This window comes from Primulina eburnea, chromosome 7 (assembly GCF_022965805.1).
Source record: "Primulina eburnea isolate SZY01 chromosome 7, ASM2296580v1, whole genome shotgun sequence".
In the NCBI taxonomy this organism is placed as follows: Eukaryota; Viridiplantae; Streptophyta; class Magnoliopsida; order Lamiales; family Gesneriaceae; genus Primulina; species Primulina eburnea.
Window position 1 is genome coordinate 4,408,796 of NC_133107.1, and position 21,315 is coordinate 4,430,110.

At 36.1% G+C, this 21,315-nt stretch overlaps 4 protein-coding genes across 5 annotated transcripts; 1 reads left to right on the forward strand and 3 right to left on the reverse strand.

The window, feature by feature from the left end:
- Nucleotides 1–1,627: 1,627 nt before the first annotated feature.
- On the forward strand, nt 1,628–3,878 carry LOC140836786 (clathrin light chain 2-like). The gene is made up of 3 exons (XM_073202567.1): nt 1,628–2,065; nt 3,001–3,154; nt 3,265–3,878. Exons 1-3 carry the CDS (start codon nt 1,683–1,685, stop codon nt 3,670–3,672), a joined length of 945 nt encoding a protein of 314 aa, XP_073058668.1. The 5' UTR covers nt 1,628–1,682; the 3' UTR covers nt 3,673–3,878.
- Nucleotides 3,879–4,917: 1,039 nt separating this feature from the next.
- LOC140836785 (uncharacterized) lies at nt 4,918–8,031 on the reverse strand. Its single transcript, XM_073202566.1, has 3 exons — nt 5,988–8,031; nt 5,787–5,877; nt 4,918–5,409 (listed from the first exon to the last, which is right to left on the reverse strand). The coding sequence occupies exons 1-3, from the start codon at nt 7,926–7,928 to the stop codon at nt 5,219–5,221; spliced, it is 2,223 nt and encodes a 740-aa protein (XP_073058667.1). The 5' UTR covers nt 7,929–8,031; the 3' UTR covers nt 4,918–5,218.
- A 1,461-nt stretch (nt 8,032–9,492) lies between these two features.
- LOC140836787 (uncharacterized) lies at nt 9,493–18,167 on the reverse strand. 2 transcript variants are annotated; one of them, XM_073202568.1, is made up of 3 exons: nt 18,086–18,129; nt 17,868–17,914; nt 9,493–10,807 (listed from the first exon to the last, which is right to left on the reverse strand). In XM_073202568.1, the coding sequence occupies exon 3, from the start codon at nt 10,730–10,732 to the stop codon at nt 9,770–9,772; it is 963 nt and encodes a 320-aa protein (XP_073058669.1). In that variant the 5' UTR covers nt 10,733–10,807; nt 17,868–17,914; nt 18,086–18,129; the 3' UTR covers nt 9,493–9,769. The 2 variants fall into 2 exon arrangements, with proteins under 2 accessions (XP_073058669.1, XP_073058670.1); XM_073202569.1 differs by lacking the exon at nt 17,868–17,914 and having other exon boundaries at nt 18,086–18,167.
- Nucleotides 12,568–14,325, reverse strand: LOC140837405 (uncharacterized). Its single transcript, XM_073203542.1, has 4 exons — nt 14,228–14,325; nt 13,268–13,845; nt 13,095–13,224; nt 12,568–13,051 (listed from the first exon to the last, which is right to left on the reverse strand). The coding sequence occupies exons 1-4, from the start codon at nt 14,323–14,325 to the stop codon at nt 12,568–12,570; spliced, it is 1,290 nt and encodes a 429-aa protein (XP_073059643.1).
- Nucleotides 18,168–21,315: the final 3,148 nt, after the last annotated feature.

Below are 21,315 nucleotides of genomic sequence, written 5' to 3' on the forward strand. Positions count from 1 at the left end.
AGTGCGCTCTGAATCTTTAAAGTATGCAGGCTTGTGATAATTGCATAGTTTGATCAAAAACACTCATCTACTCTTGCATACTCTCAACTCTTCTTTTATAAGCTGACATTCCAAAGGTCGGGAGGAGGGTGAGTAACGTAAACCTTAACCATGGAATGTTGTATCACTATTAGCTGCATCTGCATTAAATGTTCCTTAGAAATGCATTTAATGTTCTCTTTACTAGCATGACCTTGAGTCTAGTTCTTTGAAGAGTTACTATTTAGTTACCGTTTATATGAAATGTTTTTGTCATAAGAAATTTGTAAGTTATAAATGATCTTTCTTTTCTGGGATAGTGATATAAATGCAGATCATTCTCGGGACTGGTGTAGAAACTAGCTAACTTTGAAGCGGTGTAAACCATTGAATGTCCTGAAACAGTCAGAGAATTTTTTTAATTAAGTGAACAATAAATAGCTCTCTTAATGACATTATTTAATGTCTACGAACAACCGGTTTAGGAAGTTCTTCAAATTTCGAGCTCCGTTTACTTCAAACGGTTGAATTACAAGCGGTCTGTAATTCAAGCGGTCATGCTTCTTAATTTTTATATGGTTGCGATATAAGTTTTCCGTTGTTTAAGCGGTTAAACTCCTTTAGTTTTAGCCGGTTTAGAAGCTGTCCGGTTGCTGAGCTAGACGGTTGAGGTGGTTTCTGTTACACAAAAAAATTGCAGCTATATCCTGAACAGTGTATGTTGTTTTGATTTTGTCGATCATTAAAACTCTTGAGTGATAATGATTTCTTAACATAGGTTTTGGATAGAGTAAAACACAAATTCATTGTCTTGACACTCGTTTCCATCGTAACTTTATTGTATACTCTCTTCCTCTCAATCTATATTAATTCATTTTTTTATTACACATAATTGCATTATTATGACTGGATAGCTGAATAGTTATATTATTCGAGGTAAATTAATATCTTATAGCATTTTCACGGATGAAGTTTCTCAAAACACTTTCTCAAGCATAATTATTTTGTACATTGAGATATTGATTGGTCATAATATTGATATAGGATAAATTGGTATTTTGAAAAATCAAAGTTTGAGAGTTGTATCTATTTCATTAACCCTTTTTGTTTTTGAATAATTTGTTTTATTATTTTGTAATTAAAATATTAATTTTTGAAGAATTTTTACCCAGATTTTACAATTATTATATGAGCAGTATGTTACTTGCACTTAATTTTAATATATTGTATTGAAAATCTTGGACTGATTTTCAAAATTATTTTACTCATATTATCAGAATTTTAATATAAAAAATTAATATCACATGTAATTAAAAGAGGAAGTTGTGAAAAATCTCCAATCAAAACATTTCTTTGACTTCACTCCTTACCCACAAAATTGTGATACTATGTTATACAAAATATGATACACTTCATGTGGAAATGTGGTACACTTCATGTGGAAATATGATACTAAAAAAGTACTTAAGGACTGAACACAAAAAAAAAACGCCGTCTGAGGACTGAAGACCAATTTCCCGTAATTAAAAAGATAATAATTACATAAATAGAATTGGGGGCCCACTTAGCATGTATAAATGTATGTAATAAATAAATATGGATGTGTGAAAGCAGATGCACACCACTTTTTCCTTACAAGAACAAGGAAATTTCTAGAGAGAGAAATGGCATCGTTCGACGCCTTCAGCTTGGACGGAGACGCGTCGGCGCGTACTTTCGACGACGGCGGCGAAGTTTATAACACGGCATATGGAGATTCCTACACTGCCTTCTCAGCCGACACTCCACCATACTCAGCTGCTCCTTATACTCCAAGTGACGGCGATGCTGAGGAGGTTACGGTGGATCACGTCCACAGTCCCGATCCGTTCGCTTCGAATCCTGAGCCGTTTGTACAGTCCGGTCCGGTTCCGATCTCTAATGGCAACGGGAAATCGCCTTACGACTTGGGGCAAGATTCGGAGGGAATATTCAGCTCGGATGGCCCACTGCTTCCACCTCCTAATCAGATGCAAGAAGAAGGACTAGCTCTTCGGGAGTGGCGGAGGTCATTATTCTTTTTACCTTGTTTCTGTCTACTTCAGTTAGATCTAGTTTTCGGTACTTGATTGGGGTATAATCTATGCTAAGTCGAGGTTTTGTTCATTGATTTGTTAGTTATGCCGTAAGTTTTCATCTACGATCTGATCATCTAGAACTATGAGCGATTTCGGAATTTCGATGGAAACTGTTAAAACGTGTAGTTTAAATCCTATTGCAAGATGGGTTTTTGAAAGGCTGGTTGGGTCTTCAACGAATCTTAGCGATCGCTCAGGAATATTTAAATTCGTTGCTATATAACTTATAGATCGGCCGTTGGAATAGGCTTTGACTTGGATTGTCAAAGCTGTTTCTTGAAGTTCTAGCTTGAATCTATTTTCAAGGACTACGGTTATATTGTTTCCACCATGGCTAATTGTTGGGCCGAGCTGGATTTGAATCTCAGTTCCTTTCAAAACTCTAAATTGGTGATTATTTATAGGTTTTGTCATTAAGACTAGCAATGAATTAAGGGAGATTTATGGTATTTGATTATCCTAAGAACTTGACTAAAAAGACAAAAATTAACACATGAAATGGATATATTCATCTATTAGTCGATATAATAGCTGGAGAGGAAAATCCCAAGACAGTTACTACTGTGTTTTGATTGTATTCATTGTGAAGCGGTTGTATGACCTAGTCAGAAGATTATGTGGAAATGATATTTATGGTTAACATAGATGGATCGAAGTAATTAAAACCAATTGTTTGATCAGATTTGATGTGAATCGGACATGACTTAGATATACCTCAATGGGGTGGAATATAAAAATGGGATTCATGTGGTCACTTTGGATTCCACATCCATCGTTCATGTAGTGTATTATACACCATTTTCGCAGAATTGCTTAAAAGAAAGATCACGTGCCATACCAATATTCTTACGGTTTCTTGATACAGGCAAAATGCCATTCGACTTGGGGAGAAGGAAAAGAAGGAGAAGGAAATGAGAGACCAAATCATAGAAGAAGCTGATGAGTATACAAAATCATTCTATGAGAAAAGAAAGCTTAATGTGGAGACCAACAAGAATATTAACAGGGAGAAAGAAAAGGTTCAGTTTCCAGTATTATCACCTTGATTTACTATTGTCTTTTTGTTTCCTTGCCTCAAAAAATAGAAGATAACGAGTGAATCATTTCCTCGGCATTCTATATTGAACAGTTATACCTAGCCGGTCAGGAAAAATTCCACAAAGAGGCTGATAAACAGTATTGGAAAGCCATTGCGGAGCTAGTACCTAATGAGGTTCCCAATATCGAAACGAGGGGTAAAAAGAAGGATCAAGACAAGAAACCATCAATCACGGTCGTTCAAGGGCCCAAGCCTGGAAAACCAACTGAGCTTTCAAGAATGCGAGGAATATTAGTGAAGCTTAAACACAATCCACCGCCTCATATGTTACCACCTCCACCTCCACCTCCCCCGCCTACTCCTGCCAAGGATGGAAAAGATGGAAAAAATGCTAAAGACACTAAAGAGCCCGGTTTACCTGCAAAAGATTCTGTTTCAAATGGTGTTCCCCAAACATCAGAACCTGTTGCACCAGCCAAAGAAAGTCCTGATAGCTAATTTTTTCTAAGAATTTTTCATTTACTCTTTACCAGCATGTTTTAAATATTCTAACTTTTCATTCACGAATTTCCATTTCGCCGTGCGTGCCGTTTGAATTGTTTGCCATTTTGATACGTGGCCAGGCAAGTTTCATACCTTTTGTGTAGTAATTGTTTGTTGAACATATATTGATGTTGTAATGATATTTTCACGTTCTTACTCGATTTGAGAAGCCAGCTGAAGATGGTATCCACGCCCATTACTTTTGGAGTGTAACCCTGATCAGAATCAGGTCGACTGCCATTCTTGATTTTCATACAGTAGGATAACCATATCAACTAGATGTTCAGAGGATTTGCGATTCAATGAAAAAGTATAACAGTTCCATTAACAACAAATTCTTGATCTTTTGATGGGCACCAAAGCTGTCAAAACTCAAAAGCTATTGTTATCAGAGAATGGGCACCATCACATTATAAAAATTGCATGAAATCAATTAGCCATCACCGGTTGTGGACTTTTTCTGCCCGATGAGTTGGGATTTGAAATATACATAGCGATGGGATATAGGCGTAGCCGCGTAGGAGGGCGGCCTTGCTTGTGATATCCAGTGACCAGTGTTCTTTCCATATTTGCCCCTTTGTTATCGTTGTTGGATTTGCTCTCTTCACATTGATCCTGAGAGCTTCAGAGAAAACATTAACTCGAAGAGACGTCCATTAATTTGGAAAATAGAACAGGGTTGTGTCTTACTTCATTTCAGATTTAATTTGTTGTGAATGCTGTGCTAGCTAGTGCCAAGAGACGTCCATCATTTTCCTCGTTGACACGCCAGAAGGTTGTGTTGGGGTTGGGGGCCTCCAAAAATCCCTGGTTTTACCCGGCGCTAGCAGGGCAGTCAGGCTCAGTCACTCTCAAAATTTTTATATCGCATTTTTCCATATTGAATAGAATAAAAAAGTTATTTACTCTTATTTCTCTACTGTAAAATTTCTAAACTCCTGCTATTTCTACCACAGATTCACTCAATGTCATTGAATTCAACATAGCCAATCGCTGTGACCATGCATTGTTGTGATAAAGTTGTGTTTGCATTCACCTAAATCAATTTTTTTTTTACTGGTATGAACTATCAATCATCTCTTTTACGTCGACAGCAAACACTATGAGCATAAATCCTGGCTTCACTACTCAGTCAGTCACATCCGGCAATGAGTTCTAGGGCGTCTCCTGCTGTCTGAGGAGTTCTTTGAAGGCCGTGAGTGTAAAATATACCAACATGGCAAAATCCTCATATTACAATGTCTACCAAAAATGCCAAGAACGTCAGTTTGTCATCGTCACAGAAATTTATGATGCTCTTTTATCGGATTTTTACAGTAGAACTACCCATACTTATTTCACGGCATTATTATTATAGAAACATCCGTTCCATCCACTGTGTTTCTTAACTATTATCTGATGTAAAATGGTTTCAAAAAATGAGGAAAATGGCAAAAAGAGAAGTTTAGAACAAAATTTTGAAGAGGACCATATGAATTGCCCTGATCTTATTCAATCCACATTAACCATACCAATGGTCTATCTCAGATAAACAGGTAGATAAGGCCTCTTCTAGCTGGGAATTTCCTGAATCCAAGTGAAGTGCATCTTCAAATAAGCGTTGAGCCTGCTGCAGCAATCTCACCTTCTCTCTACTATTCCGTGGTCTCAGCCGAGACCTGTGCAGCAATACTGATCCCCATTTGAAAAGCGCTGCAGGAAATAGGTTTTACCAATAAACACGGACAGCTAACCATCAAAACAAGATTTTTTGTCCTACATTTTTGGACATAATATTATGTATCGTAAATAAAACATTGAACAGGAAGGTGAAATGTGTTGGACATTTTAGTTGTAACAGAAGCTTGAGTGAACTAAAACCAGACCAGCGAGTTCGAGTTTCTGACAAGATTGGTGATTATTACAGTGTTGGAAATGGTAAACTTCTTTAGCAGAACAAAAAATTTCCGTGAATATTTTATTTTTCATGTGAAGATTCATCCAATCAATCTTTGATTGTTCATTCAAAGAAACAGATCAGAGCCTTGAATAAAGCAGCCAGGTATGGTAGAGGTGGACTTATCACGTACCATCAGGGTCATAATTGTTGCCTTTGTTCATTATGGCATCAAATTTATCTATGGCAGCCATGAAGATTTTGTCAGCATCACGAGCAGTACTCTGAAAGGTGGAGAAATAGTTCACGTATTGGGTGAAATAAAAACTTCATAGAAGATTACAATAATAAGCTTCAACTTTGAAGACATTCCATTCCAATGCAAAATACTTACTGGTCCAATATCTGCAATCAACTGTGCACGGAAAGAAAGGGCCAGGCCCCAGTTATACAAGGCTCTCATATCATTCCCGTCGATTGACAAGGCCACTCTGTACTTTCTTCCTGCCTTAACTAGTAGCTCTTCACATTCTTCACAAACATCAGCAAGAACCAACTTAACTTTTTCTTTATCAGAAAGCTGGTCTCCAAAACTACCGAGTACACTACCGACCTCAACTGAAAAGGAATCGCTTCTTGCGAGTAGGGATCTCAGCTCTCGGCTCATCTTCAGCTTTAGTTCTCCGTGAAGAAGATATGTATTTCCCAACTGGCCCACAGCCAATAAACTCATAGGCCTCATCTCAATTGCTTTTGAGAGTAATGCTGCAGATTCATATAGTGTATCCTCCGAGAAACCATCAGCAACTTGATTCCTTAAACATCTCTTAGCTTCCTTCAAAATATTATTAGCTTCTTCGAGGCACCTATTGAATTCTGAGTCAATATCAAGCATTGGAGGAGGAGGAGAACCAAAGATGTTCGCATGTGCAGGCTCTTGATTAACAAAGGAAGTTGGCTTTCCGGGACCGAATGGCTTCTGTTTCACAGAATATCTATGAGACTCTATGTGGTCATCTTCCGTGCTTTCAGAATACCAATAATTTCCATCAGGGACTTCACGCATCTGTTGGTGACCAAATGAAGATGTGTTTTTTGTATGTTTCATGGTGAAACTAAAATCGACAGACGCACACATACCACTACGAGAGGCCATTGCTTCAGTTTCATCCTGATAATCTTTGAAATAATATTGTTGGTTGGTGACAAATCTAGACTTGTTATTCTGATAGCTAAAGGCTGGCCTTTCAGAAAAAGATTCAACGTATCCATTTTTGTCATCAAAATTTTTCTTCCGATGCTTAAAAACTTCATTTTTCGCCACAGTCCCATTCACATGATTTTTGGATACATTTTTGCTTCTAGAATTGCTATCAAAAGGTTCAGAATAAATACCAGCTTTTTGGTTTCCCAAATTTCCATTCAGAACAGAATCCAGATTTATATCTTCGACAAAATCAACAAGAATATTCCGCAGCTTCTGATTATCAACATCTGCATCCATCAATTCTCCCTTACCTGAATCTTTCACTTTACCAGCTTTTAAGTGACCAAACTTTTCTTGAAATAAACCTCCAAAAACTTGAGAGAAATTAAACCCATTCTCACCCAATTTCTTTCTTTTCCTGATTGTCTCATTATCAAAATCTCCCTCGTAATGTAAACAACTGTCTACAACGTTCAACGCATTCTGCAATGCCTCATCATTGGATTCTATAACATTAATATATCCTTCTAGATCATTCACAGTAATTTTATTGCCCTTGATACTTCTCTTAACCTCATTTTTTAAGCTCAAAACTTTCGAATTATACCCATTTAATACATCCTTTAAATTCCTCAATTTCTCAACGAAACCACTAAAATTTTCATCCGGAAGCTTTCGTCTATTCCCATTTGATTTCAACTCCTTTCCATCACCCTTTTTAACCAATCCGATCGAGAATCCAATTGCAAACACAACAGCACAAGCTGGAAATACAACAATGGAGGCAACCTTAACTCTAGAGATGGCCAAAGCACAAACAAACCCAAAGAGATAAACAAACAAATATTTTTTATCACCAATTCCCAGATAACTCAGAAAATTGTTGAGCTGAGTTGAATCACCAGAGTGAGTGGAGTCACCCTTGATCCGGAAATCATCCCAACCACCATAACTAAGCGAATTAGAAGTGACGGAGCATAACAGCAGGGTCTGTGAGCTGTTCGGGCAATTTTTGGGGTGAATTATAAGAAAATTCTTGTTTTTTAGGTTCTGCGAAAAGCAACTACTTGATGGTAAGTGTTGGCGAAGCACGCTAAAAAAGGGTTTCCTGTAAATTAGGGTTTGCATTTTTGGGAACTCGAGTTAGCAGATAGAACCTCTATTTAAACATGTATTAAAGCAATTGAACTCACTCAGGCTGTCCTTAGTAAACCTATGAATCCCAAGTTTAGTCAAAATTAATATGGTTTAGAAGAATTCTTAATTCTTGGTTGCCTTTCAAGAATGAAGAAACCTTTGTGTTGGAGTCCAATTAATTTTATTATAATTTTATTTAAATTTGTTTTTTTTTTTTTGCATACGTACTAATATTTATGACATTATCTCGTGACGCATTACATATTTGTACAATCTTGTTTATAAAATTTCTTATTAGTTATGTCAATTTTATTAGATAAATACTATTTACACTTAATATCAGATATATCACAGCATTTATTAAATAAATATTTTAATATAAAATATAGACAACAGACCGTTCTTGATTTCGTTTGATTATTTTGATTTCTTTGTAGGGCATTATTTTAAAGATTGATTTATTCATCTAAAAATTGATCTAATGATTATGAGAAAGTCATGTATATTTTTTTATGTGATATAAAATATGTCCCTCTTTTATAATTATTAGATCAATACTTTGGATATTACCAAATGTAAGATCCTCCGAAAGATTCACGAAATTAGTTATATTTCCTTCTTCAAAAAATTTATTATAATTATTATAAATGATAAACATCAATAATGATAAATATATAATATTTTAAAAAGCCAGACGGTCAGCCGCGGTGTTTTACCAAGATCCAATCTATCAGTGTTTTTTCTTTCAAAAACTTCTGGTGTTCTTAAAAGTCCAATAACATAGTTCAAACTTAGAACTAATAATGGGCAAAAACGTGTGTGCGACGATCTCACGGGTCATATTTATGAGACAGATCTCTTATTTGAATCGTCCATGAAAAAATATCTTTTTATGCTAAGAGTATTATTTTTTATTGTGAATATGAGTAGGGTTGACCCGTCTCACAAGATATTCATTCCTGATAATGAGGGTAAGACTTGGTTTGACTTCCAATATGGAACAACTCCAAGTCCCATTTCATTCAATATATTCCAACAATAGCATCCTTAGATGTTTCACATTCCATACTCTTTTCTCTCGTCTTTGCGACCCTGTCCATCCCCAATGTGTAATTCCATGCCCATATATACACATACTGCTTTATTATACGAAGTGTTGATTGATAACTTCTCCACTATTTTCTCTCTCTCGGTCTCTTCTATTTTATACATTGCAGGACAGGTCTTCAATCAAAATGAATCTAACTAACAAAAATAATTTTTGGGATAAAAAAAAAGTTTAAATTTATATTGGATCCCTATACCCCATGTATGCATTATAGCATTCATGTATTTTTTTATTTTTATTTAATTTTTTTTAAAAAAAAATAGAGTTCATAACATTATTCTTATCATGTATGATGTTTGTCTTCCAATTCTCTTGCTTACTCGACGTTAATTTTCTTGTGTCCCCTACAGGCGACTACAACGGGGACAAGCACGTTGCAGTGGATGGGAAAATCGATGCGGAGAAGCTGGTGAATACAAATGTCGGGGTGGAAGAAGTGAAGGGCGAGAAGATAAATATCAGTCTCTGCATATTAAACAAATCACGTGGTATTCACTATTCACAGTCAGTGCTGGTGTTGTATTTTGGGAGAAATATGTTACATTAACGAGCCAATGTGTAAATCAGAGTGTCCACCACCTAAAAGTAGAGTACAGTTTATTTCACAATTTCGACTAAAAAAGTTTATGATCTTTGACACCTTCCGAACCTCACTTTTCAGTCTCATTTTTTATACCTTGAACAAAATCAGGAAGAAGAATCTTATGATCAGAGTCACAAAATTTTATGAACGAAAATGAAAATTCAATTCCGACAGAAATGATTTGGTTCCATTACCATCATGCATCAACTTTGAGCCTTCGTACGAGAAAAGGCGTACTGCGTTTTGATAACTTATTTCGGCAAGATCTTTTTCCTCGACTTCCAATAAATGTGCAACATAGGCAAGTACGTGATGAATGTTAGCAGGATGATTAAGGGTTCTCTCAGGTTGTGACGATATGTTTCTTTTTTCATCCGAACCATCATCACCATTCTCATCAGTAAGCTGTTTCTTCTCAGAAACATCACTTTCAACCAAGAACAGCGAATCTTGATTACTTAATGTTGGACGAGCATCAGGTGCATCTGTCTCCAACAAAATCCTCTCACGAGGGATGGACTTCACCATTTTCCTCGCCTTACTTTCTTTCATCGTCATGATAAACCCAGAAAAGGAAAAGTACGCACCCAGTTCAGAGAATTCAGGGACCATCTCTGACGAACCTAGATAAGAATGCAGCACCAGGCCGGCAGGAAATGGACCAGTAGATTTCAATATATCAAGAAGATCGCCAAAAGCGCGGACACAATGGACTGATGCTGGTCTTTTTAACTCTTTAGCGAGTTGAAGCTGCTGGCGGAAAACTTCTGTTTGATCAGTAAAATCAATCTGCTTCCCTACAGAACCTTTGTCTAAGCCGATCTCCCCAACTGCAGCTGAGGGAGTAGTAGCAAGATACTCCTTCAGTGTAGCAAGCCAAGAAGGAGTTCTCTCACGAATAAACCAAGGATGAAGGCCAAAGTTTGGAATGACACAAGGATAGCTGTCATTCATCTCCTTAACCAAATGCCAATCTTCCTCAGAGACTCCATTTACAGCAAAATGAACAACACCATGATCAAGGGCCTCTTTGATTAGTTTAGAGGACAAGTTCAAAATTCTTGAATCTTGAAGGTGACAGTGAGAATCAAATAATTTAATCATGGATTAACTTCGCTTTTGCCCACTTTCTAATCTTCAAAGATTAATTAATATAGCTTCAAAAGCAGGAGGCCGAGGCTGCCAATGCAATACCAAAGGATTGACGTCAGGTTATAGCAATGCAAGAGGACGGATAGCCAAAATTATTCTTTTCTATGAAAAAAAAATTATGAAGTTTAGAGCTCAAATTCAACAACAGAAGATTAAAAAAATCTGGAAGACATCTGATTTCTTTTTGATTGGATACACCAAAATGTCGACAAGATAATGGAGATGGGGTCGGCAAATGAAATGCATTGTGTATCAAATTTGACAGAAGCGTTCAGATGGGAAAACACGTTTTCACACTGACAGGGAGCTCTCCCCTCATTCTGAAATCATCCCTTCATCGAGTTCTTTCTCATCTTATAGTATTTGAGTGCTTAGTTCTATAATATTTGTAAGATATTTGTTCTCCTGTATTAAGATGGTGTGTGTTCTCTTTGGAAACACAGTGAGTGGTTGTAAATCGTAAAATATTATAGTAGAATTTTTTTCATCTTATCCGTGGTTTTTACCCTAATAATTTTTTTATGTTTTTCCATGTAATAATTTTTGAGGGTTTTCCACGTAAATCTCGGTATCCAATTTATTGTTTATTTTCATATTATTATTTCAAGTTGCCGCACGTGGGACCACCAAGTGGTATCAAAGCCTTGGTTTAAAATTTCTTAAAATTTTGAGTATGCTATGTGGTTGAAGCCTAGACTGATCTTCCATATGAAAAATATTTTTTTAGATATTTTTATTAAGGCAGAATTATTTTGTCTAGCTTACTAAATTTTTGTATACATAATAACGAGCAGGTACGAGATAACAAAGTTCAATGGGAGCAATTTTATGCTGTGGAAAATAAAGATACAAACAGTTTAAGAAAAAAAATTGTTTGGCGGCTATTGGAGATAGATCGACAGAAATGACGGACGACTGAAAGTAGAATGAGATGAATGATAATGATATTGCCAATTTACAATTGGCTATAGCAGACGAAGTACTGTCAAAAATAGAAACAACAAAAGTTATATGTAATACTCTGACAAAGATGTACGAGATCAAGTCACTACACAAAGAGATTGTCCTAAAGAGAAGGTTTTATACTCTTTGGATGGCGAAATCCTCATCGATGACCGACCATATCAACATACTAAATACTATATTGCCCAACTCACTTCAGTGGGGCATAAAATAGAGGAAAATAAATGAGCGGAACATCTACTTCAAAGTCTATCATATTCATATGATCAACTTATCATCAACATAACCAACAATATTCTTATAAGCTTTCTAAAATTCGACGATGTCATTAACTGCGGTTATCAGATAAGAAAGCCGGCGCAAGAATAAGGAAGATATGTTGGTAACTTCGAAGCAGACAGAGATTTTACCGATGATAAGAGGAAGATTTATGGACCGCGACTCCAGTGGGAGCCAAAGATATGAGGGCCCGTAATCCTAATCGCGGTTTATTAACATGCAATCATGATTAATCAGTAAACAACGGAAAAGTAAGTTAAAAATTTGCGTTTGGGCCTATAAAAATTTTGACATGACCTTTTCATAAATAGGATATACAGGAAATCAAATACTCAAAATAGACAACATATGCCCTCAATCAACAGAACAACATATACATGTGCCAGCCAGGCACAATCATGACATATACAAACCAAAATATCATATTACCGACAAGGATCGATAACTAGACAGTGTGTCCATACCAATTATACAATCAAAATCATGCATTGGTAATACAATCAAATTAGTGATCATAATGCAATCATCGAATTGCAACACACAATCTAACACAATTTGCCCAGAAGAAATAAATCGACCAACGGCGTAGACACAGATACAGTTTCATGAAATGATGTAGTCCATAGTTCATATTCAGCAACATAATCAGATGCAATGAATGAATGAGATGCTCCAGTATCAAATAAAACTCGTGCAATATGATCGTACATAATGCAAGTACATGTGATCACCATGCCTGGAGCCTCTCTAGCTTGATCCTCAGTCAAAGCAAATACTCGGGCTTGTTGGGGACCTTGAAAAGGCTGTGGCACATTACTCATGACATGTGTGTAACTAGACTGTTGGTATGACGGTGCAGGAGCAAATAGTCGCTGAGATGAGCCACCTGGAAAACTACCTCTAACATAAGGCAACTGTTGTGGCTGCATCTGTCCCTGTGCACGGCTCGGACAAGCTCTGGCATAATACCCTGGCTGACCACAACTGTGACATGATCCCTGCACTCCACTACACTGTGCAGTAGGATGTCTATCCCCACATCGATCACAGAAAATCACGAGATACTGTCCACCTGTCACACTCTGTGAACTGCCAGAGTGTACTTGCTGAAAAATATGAACCACCACTAGGTATCGGTGGATCCTGTGGTGGTTTTCCTCGTCTCAATCCTGCCTCAATTCCAATCGCCTTGTCCACAGCTTCTGCATAAGTTGTAGACGACCCAGCCATAACCATAACATGTACTTGAGAGTCCAGTCCTTCCAAAAAAAATTGAAATTTTTCCTTTTTCACTGACAGCCACATGTGGTACATAAGTGAGAAGAGCAGAAAGTTGTCGAGCATATTCTTCAACAGACATTTTGCCCTGAACTAGTCGATGAAATTCCGATTCTCTGACTGAATAATAGGATGATGGATCATATTCATGGAGAAATTTAGCACGAAACACCTCCCAAGTGATCTGACTACCTGTTTGCTGCAGGACATTGGTAGTAGCCTTCCACCAACGTTGTGCACGATCCCGTAGTTGGAGAACTGTCATAGTAAAGAGTCTATCAGAATCATAATGTGCTGTGTTAACCAGGAATTCCATGTGTTTCAGCCATCCTTCTGCTCGACCACTTCCTTCATTCCCAAAGAATTTCGCAGCATGCATGTTCTGAAATCGAGCTACAGCCAATTCCATTTCATCAACTCTGTGCACCAACTGTTCTACCTCTGCATCAGCTTTATCGGCTACCTCTGCAGCAGGACGCCCACGTCTACCTCGAGGAACTCCGTCATTTCCTCCGATATTATGTGCCCGAGACTCCTGAGCGAGTCTGGGGCACAGTGACTAGAAGAAATAAAGGAAAAGGAAAACCAAGGAGTCTGGGGCTCGAGTCTAGAGGAAATAAAGGGAAAGGAAAACCAAGGAGTCTGGGGCACAGAATTTCGGAGGAAATGATGGAGTTCCTCAAAGTAGACGCGGACGTCTTGCTGTAGAGGTAGCCGCTAAAGATGATGCAGAGGTAGAACAGTTGGTGCACAGAGTTGATGAAATGGAATTGACTGTAGCTCGATTTCAGAACATGCATGCTGCGAAATTCTTTGGGAATGAAGGAAGTGGTCGAGCAGAAGGATGGCTGAAACACATGGAATTCCTGGTTAACACAATACATTATGATTCTGATAGACTGTTTACTATGACAGTTCTCCAACTACGGGATCGTGCACATCGTTGGTGGAAGGCTACTACCAATGTACTGCAGCAAACAGGTAGTTAGATCACTTGGGAGGTGTTTCGTGCTAAATTTCTCCATGAATATGATCCACCATCCTATTATTCAGCCAGAGAATCGGAATTTCATCGACTAGTTCAGGGCAAAATGTCTGTTGAAGAATATGCTCGACAACTTTCTACTCTTCTCACTTATGTACCATATGTGGCTATCAGTGAAAAAGGAAAAATTTCAAATTTTTTTGGAAGGACTGGACTCTCAAATACATGTTATGGTTATGGCTGGGTCGTCTACAACTTATGCAGAAGTTGTGGACAAGGCGATTGGAATTTAGGCAGGATTGAGACGAGGAAAACCACCACAGGATCCACCGATACCTAGTGGTGGTTCATATTTTTCAGCAAGTACACCATCCATTCCACCTCAACAGTCATACTAGCAGCAAAAGCAGAGACATTTCAAACCAACAGAAAAACAATTTAAAAAGAAATATCAGTCCAGCTCCTCTAGTTCTGGCAGTTCACAGAGTGTGACAGGTGGACAGTACCCCGTGATTTTCTGTGATCGATGTGGGGGTAGACATCCTACCGCATAGTGTAGTGGAGTACAGGGATCATGCCACAGTTGTGGTCAGCCAGGGCATTATGCCAGAGCTTGTCCGAGCCATTCACACGGACAGATGCAGCCACAACAGTTGCCTTATGTCAGAGGTAGTTTTCCTAGTGGCTCATCTCAGCGACCATTTGCTCCTGCACCGTCATACCAGCAGTCTAGTTACCCACAGGTCAGGGGTAATGTGCCACAGTCTTTTCAAGGCCCCAACAAGCCCGAGTATATGCTTTAACTGAGGATCGGGCTAGATAGGCTCCAGACGGGGTGATCGCAGGTACTTGTCTTATTTACGATCATATTGCACGAGTTTTATTTGATACTGGAGCATCTCATTCATTCATTGTATCTGATTATGTTGATGAATATGAACTACACCATTTCATGAAACTGTATCTGTGTCTACATCAGCTGGTCGACTTATTCCATATGGGCAAATTGTGTTAGATTGTGTGTTGCATTTCGATGATACCATTATGATCACAAACTTGATTGTATTACTGATGCATGATTTTGATTGTATCATTGGTATGAACACAATGTCTAGTTATCGAGTCTTGTCGGCTCTATGATATTTTGGTTTGTATATGTCATGATTGTGTCTGGCTGACACATGTTTATGTTGTTCTGTTGATTGAGGGCATATGTTGTGTATTTTGAGTATTTGATTTTCTGCATGTCCTATTTATGAAAAGATCATGTCAAAATTTTTATAGGCCCAAACACAAATTTTTAACTCACTTCTCCGTTGTTTACTGATTAATCATGATTGTATATTAATACATCGTGATTAAGATAACGGGCCCTCACAGTTGGTATCAGAGCCAGTGTGTGTGGACATCGCACGTTGTGACGCGTTTTAAAGCCGCGAGGCTTCGGGCCAAAGCGGACAATATCACAAGCGGGCTGGGTCATGACATTTGATATCAGAGCCAGTGTGTGTGGACGTCGTACGTTGTGACGCGTTTTAAAGTCACGAGGCCTCGGGCCAAAGCGGACAATATCACAAGTGGGCTGAGCCATGACATTTGGTATCAGAGCCAGTGTGTGTGTGGACGCCGCACATTGTGACGCGTTTTAAAGCCGTGAGGCCTCGGGCCAAAGAGGACAATATCACAAGTGGGCTGGGCCGTGACAAAAGACGAGGTAGATCAAAGTCGAGAGGTCAGAAGGAAAATATTTACTGCTGTAAATGTGACAGTAAATGGCACTTCAAGAAAGAGTGTACGAGTATCGAGAAAAGTTCTCAAGGAAATATGGCCAATACGTCGGGCGATGGTGAGATATTATTCAACGAAGCGTCAACAGTTGCAGAAGGAAGATACAAATTTTGTAACACGTGGATTATAGATTCAGGAGCGATGTGGCACATGACGTCTCGGAGAGAATTATTTGATCATTATAAACCAGTCTCAAGAGAATCTCTATTCTTGGGAAATGATCGTACCTTGGAAATCGCTCGGGTCGGTACTATCAAAATAAAAATGTTTGATGGCATCATTCGCACAATACAGGAGGGACGGCATGTGAATGGACTGACGAAAAATCTTGTCCTTGAAGCAATTGGATGATATCGGATGCAAAACCCGTATCGAGAACGGGATAATGAAAATTGTGAAGGGTGCGCTTATGGTTATAAAGGTAGAAAAATTTTCTACAAATCTGTACGTGTTTTTGGGAGAAACACACAAATAGGCGGAACTAGCTGTTTCATCAATTGATTTAGGAGAAGAATTAACAGTGTCATAGCATAGAAAGCTCGGACATATGTCAGAACGAAGGTTAAAAATTCTCTAAGAACCAAAATTGCTGTCGGGACTTACAAAAGTGTCATTTCTTTTTTGTGAGCATTTTGTCACCGGTAAACAACACAAATTAAAGTTTGACACTTCTACTGCCAGAAGCAAAAGTCTACTAGAGCTGATTCATTCGGATGTTTGGCAAACACCGATTGTATCCCTAGGATAAGCAATATAAATTGTCTCTTTCATTGATGATTTCTCTAGGAAGACCATCAACTTGGCTCCCAAAATCGATAATATTTTTATATATGGATAATGACAATACTGAAAATATGAACTTCTATTTCATATTTTTACTATAAAATTATTTAAAAATTAACTTTGGGCTCGTGACCTTCATAAAATCATAGCTCGGAAAGTCTAAAATTTCATTCAGCTCAAATCAAGCGGGGTTGACATCTAGTGAGTCCGGCAGACTCATCTTCGCACCTACTCGGAGCTTCACTAAATTGAAACCAGTGTTTTTATAACCGGACCGTTAATCGAACCGGTCAAGCCTTAAAAAATGGTTCAACCGGTTCCACCGGACGGTCGAACCGGATCAATAAAATTAATATTTTATTTATTTTATAAATAATAAAAATAGTAAAATATTGATTATTTATGTTTTTATAGTTTTTACTTAATTTATAAGATGAAAATTACAACAAATATCCAAATAAACATCACTTTTCAAATTCAAAAATTTAAATTACACCACACCTTGCGACGGTTTTTAATAACTGTCGCAAGTAGCGACGGTTATTAAAAACGGTTATTAAAAAACCGTCGCTATGTGCGACGGTTTTTTACAACCGCGCTACTAATAACCGTCGCTATTTGCGACGGTTTTTCTAAACCCGTCGCTAATCCGGGTTTTTACTTATCTCCGTGTTTTTACTTATCTCCGGGCTGGTCTGAGGGCCGGTTCGCGGTTGAGCCGGTCCGGCCAGCCGGTCCGGTCCGGTTTGGAGAACATTGATTGAAACAATTCCTTCGCCCGTCAATTAAGCAGCCCTCTTTCATACATGAAGGTGATTTAAAATCGTATAAAAAAAAATCCATACTCCACTTGCGTAAAATAAATCCGTCCCCGATGCTATTTTTGCATCTATTACAGCAATCAAAGGATTAAAAAATTCATTCAAAAATCAAAATATCGATGAAGAAGTCAAAAGATAATTTTCCTAACTCAGAAACAATCTAGCAAGTACGAAATTTTCAGACCCAAACCTTAAACTACAAGCTCCTACATAATCGCACCCCCTTTCTTCCGTCCGCTGTCGTGATCAACATCGCACAAAATTTCAGAAACCATACCACAACTATTACAATATCACGAAACAGAGTAAAAAAAAAAATTCGAGCCCGCAATTGAAAGCATGTTCAGAAAAATAGGAATTTTGCTAAGAACGGAAAAGATAAATAGGATTGGAGAAAATTATTAGCACCTGAGCAGCTTCCAGACGATCTAAGAGGGGTGACGGTGGTGATTGGTGAGCGATAACTACAAATGAATGGATTTATAGGCCTTAGCCCAATCACTTCGGGCCAGGCTTATGAATTATTATTTTTAATAATATTTCTCTACCATTAAATGTATGAGTGAGTCTACGGATATTAATCTGTGATACGGATCAATTCTACATATATTTATAATAAAAAGTGATATTCTTAGCATAAAAAATTATACTTTCTCATGGATGACCCAATTAAGAGATCCGTCTCACAAATTCGACTCGTGAAACTGTCTCACACAAATTTTTGCCTAAATGTAATCGCTACTTACAATAATTTTTAATATATTGTTAAAACATCGTTAAATTAGGATAAAATAAGAAATTTATTTGTATATTTTTTTATTATATTATTCATCTGTATGAAAAAACAAATAAACATATATATTTGAGGTTAAGCATTCGAGATCTCTAAAATTTCATCAATATTACAATTTATTTAATTTATTGTTTTCTCACAAATCATGACATCAATGTCTTAAAACAAATAAATAATAAAATTAAGTGAAATGTTATATATTAGAATAAAAAATTTGTATGACTAAATTATTTTATTAGATAATGTGTTATGTTCTTTCGAATTTTTGAATTATTTTTACGTGTATTTATTTAAAAAGTTCTTTATATATTGTATTTATTTTGTATCTTGATACATTAAATTTTAAGAACAATTTATTTTAAAATAAAAATGTTATTGAATTTTAAAAATAGTTTTTCACCAAAACTACCATTAGACCATCTTACGAATTAATTTTGTGAGACATATTTTCATCCGACCGGCCCATAAAACGTGTTTCATGGTAGACGTAGTACTTTTCATTGTGGATATGAATCAAGTAGAACTGTCTCAAAAGAGACCTGATTTTAAATTTTTAATGTCCAACTTCTCTGTTAAAATTCTTGGTAATACTCACAAAGACAAACCAAAGAGTGGCAACTGGCAAGTAAAAGCTTGTTCAACTAACCCTAAAAACAAAACAAGTGCACGAAATATTTATGAGACCTAAATATACATATTCCAACAAATGATGTGTGATTCTACTGAACGATCTACCAAAACTTAACTAATACCTATAGAAAAAAATGTTCAACCTCATATATAAATCAATGTGACTCCGACTCCATTCGAATGAAACCTCATATATTTCATCTAGAATTTTTTTTTTCCGAAGTAATTTTTAATCTAGATTTCGAATAAACAAAATCAAGTTCTAATATTCTCAGTTCAATAAAACAAACTATTTTCCGGAGATAAATCTCAATGTATGCTTAAATTTGATGTAGCTAGATCCATTGCTGCTTGGAATTCATCTAATTCTATCCAATCACGCATCATCCATTTCGTCCCAGAAAATTCCCAACAGGGAGACCACCATCTACATGAAATGGATGAGGCGTGTGTGGATAGGTTTGGACGATTTCGATATTCTCCCACCAAATTTGATATCTAAAGTAAGACGTTACATCATTCTTATCTTTTTCGATGGTACCGATAATAATCAAATTTAATTATTAATCGAGGTTTCCTTGCATGCATGTCAATCCTGGTTTAAGCCTTAAGGGGATAAATGATAAAAATTACCATAAATTTTAATTTTGAAGATAAGAATTCGGGGAAAAATTATTATTTTTTCTTTGTTATAAGTCAATTCACGTCGTTAGTCCACTAATTTGAATTTTTTTTTCAATTTTAGTCCTTTTTCACCGAGCACTGATATGGCGCTGGAAAATGATGATGTATAATCGAAAATTGCTGACATGGAGACGTGCATTGTTTATGTGTCTCATGACACGTCAACTCTCTACTAAAAAAGATGATTTTTTTAAAAAAAAAATTAGTTTACTGATATTTTTAATTAATTGATAACAATAACAATAATGAAAAACATACAAATTATATAACAAAAAATATAATTTATCCTGATAATTTGCACTGAACTTAAATTCGTTGCGGATAATGGTGAAGGGGTCGGCTGTAAGACTAAATAGTTAGGCAAGTTTTGCTCCCAAAGCTAGCGCAATTGTCTTCCACCGCCGCGTTTGTTGTTCTTCTGGGTTAAAACCAGAAGTAGAGTCTCTTTTTAAAACGATATTTATATATATTTTTTTTGTCAAATTTGCCATATTTCTTTTTTATTATCACATTATGATTAGACGTATATTTGTTTTGTCGAAAAAATTTTATATATTAAAATTTAAACTTATTTAAGTGATGTTTGCAAATAATTTAAAGAATATTATTTTTTTAAAAAAAATATTTGCAAATACTTCCTCAATGATATACATATACTTTAAGAATTAGTAAAATTGATGAATATATATTGAGCATTGTATGGTAGATTTTGAAATTGGGAAATGTGAAATATATCTACACTTATATTATATTAAGACAAATCTCCTTAATTGACACAATTTCGTGTGGCTTTGTAACACCAATTTATTTTTACCAAAATACTCATGTCAATAAATTTAAATATACCAATTATATGTTAAATATAATTGCATCACTGTCATACAAATAAAACATAAAATATAACATAATAATCACAAATCTTATATATATATATATATATATATATATATATATATAAAAGAAGTGTACAAGCATACAATTGTGCACAAAACACTAATGATTCATAAACCCGGAAAACCTCATACACATAATCAACTTAGTGGGGTTTTATAAACAAATTTATGTGGATTCATGTAGATTTTTTTCCAAGATTTTTATAGATTTTTGTGAATTTTTTTTTTATAAAATTTTATATATTTTATACTTAATTATAACATATTATTTTTTATTAATTTATTTGAACCAGTATTTAATTGACATACATAACATATTCAGTTTAAAATAGTTTTTCAATATTTATATTAATAAATAAATTTATCTATTTAAAAGTTAAATCATTTAATTATTAGATGTGTATATATGTGGATTTGTATGCATGTTTGTAAATTTTTTAAAATACATCAATTGATTAATGTGTAACATTGTTTTTGAATTGATAATATACATGTGAAAATAATATTATTTAACATTGTGTTGATATAATTTTGTATAAAAATATCGTAGCTTGCCTCTAAACTTTTAAAATCCACAAAAATCATTAAAATTCAATAAATCTCTTACATTAATACACCCCCTATTAATCTTCAAGTGA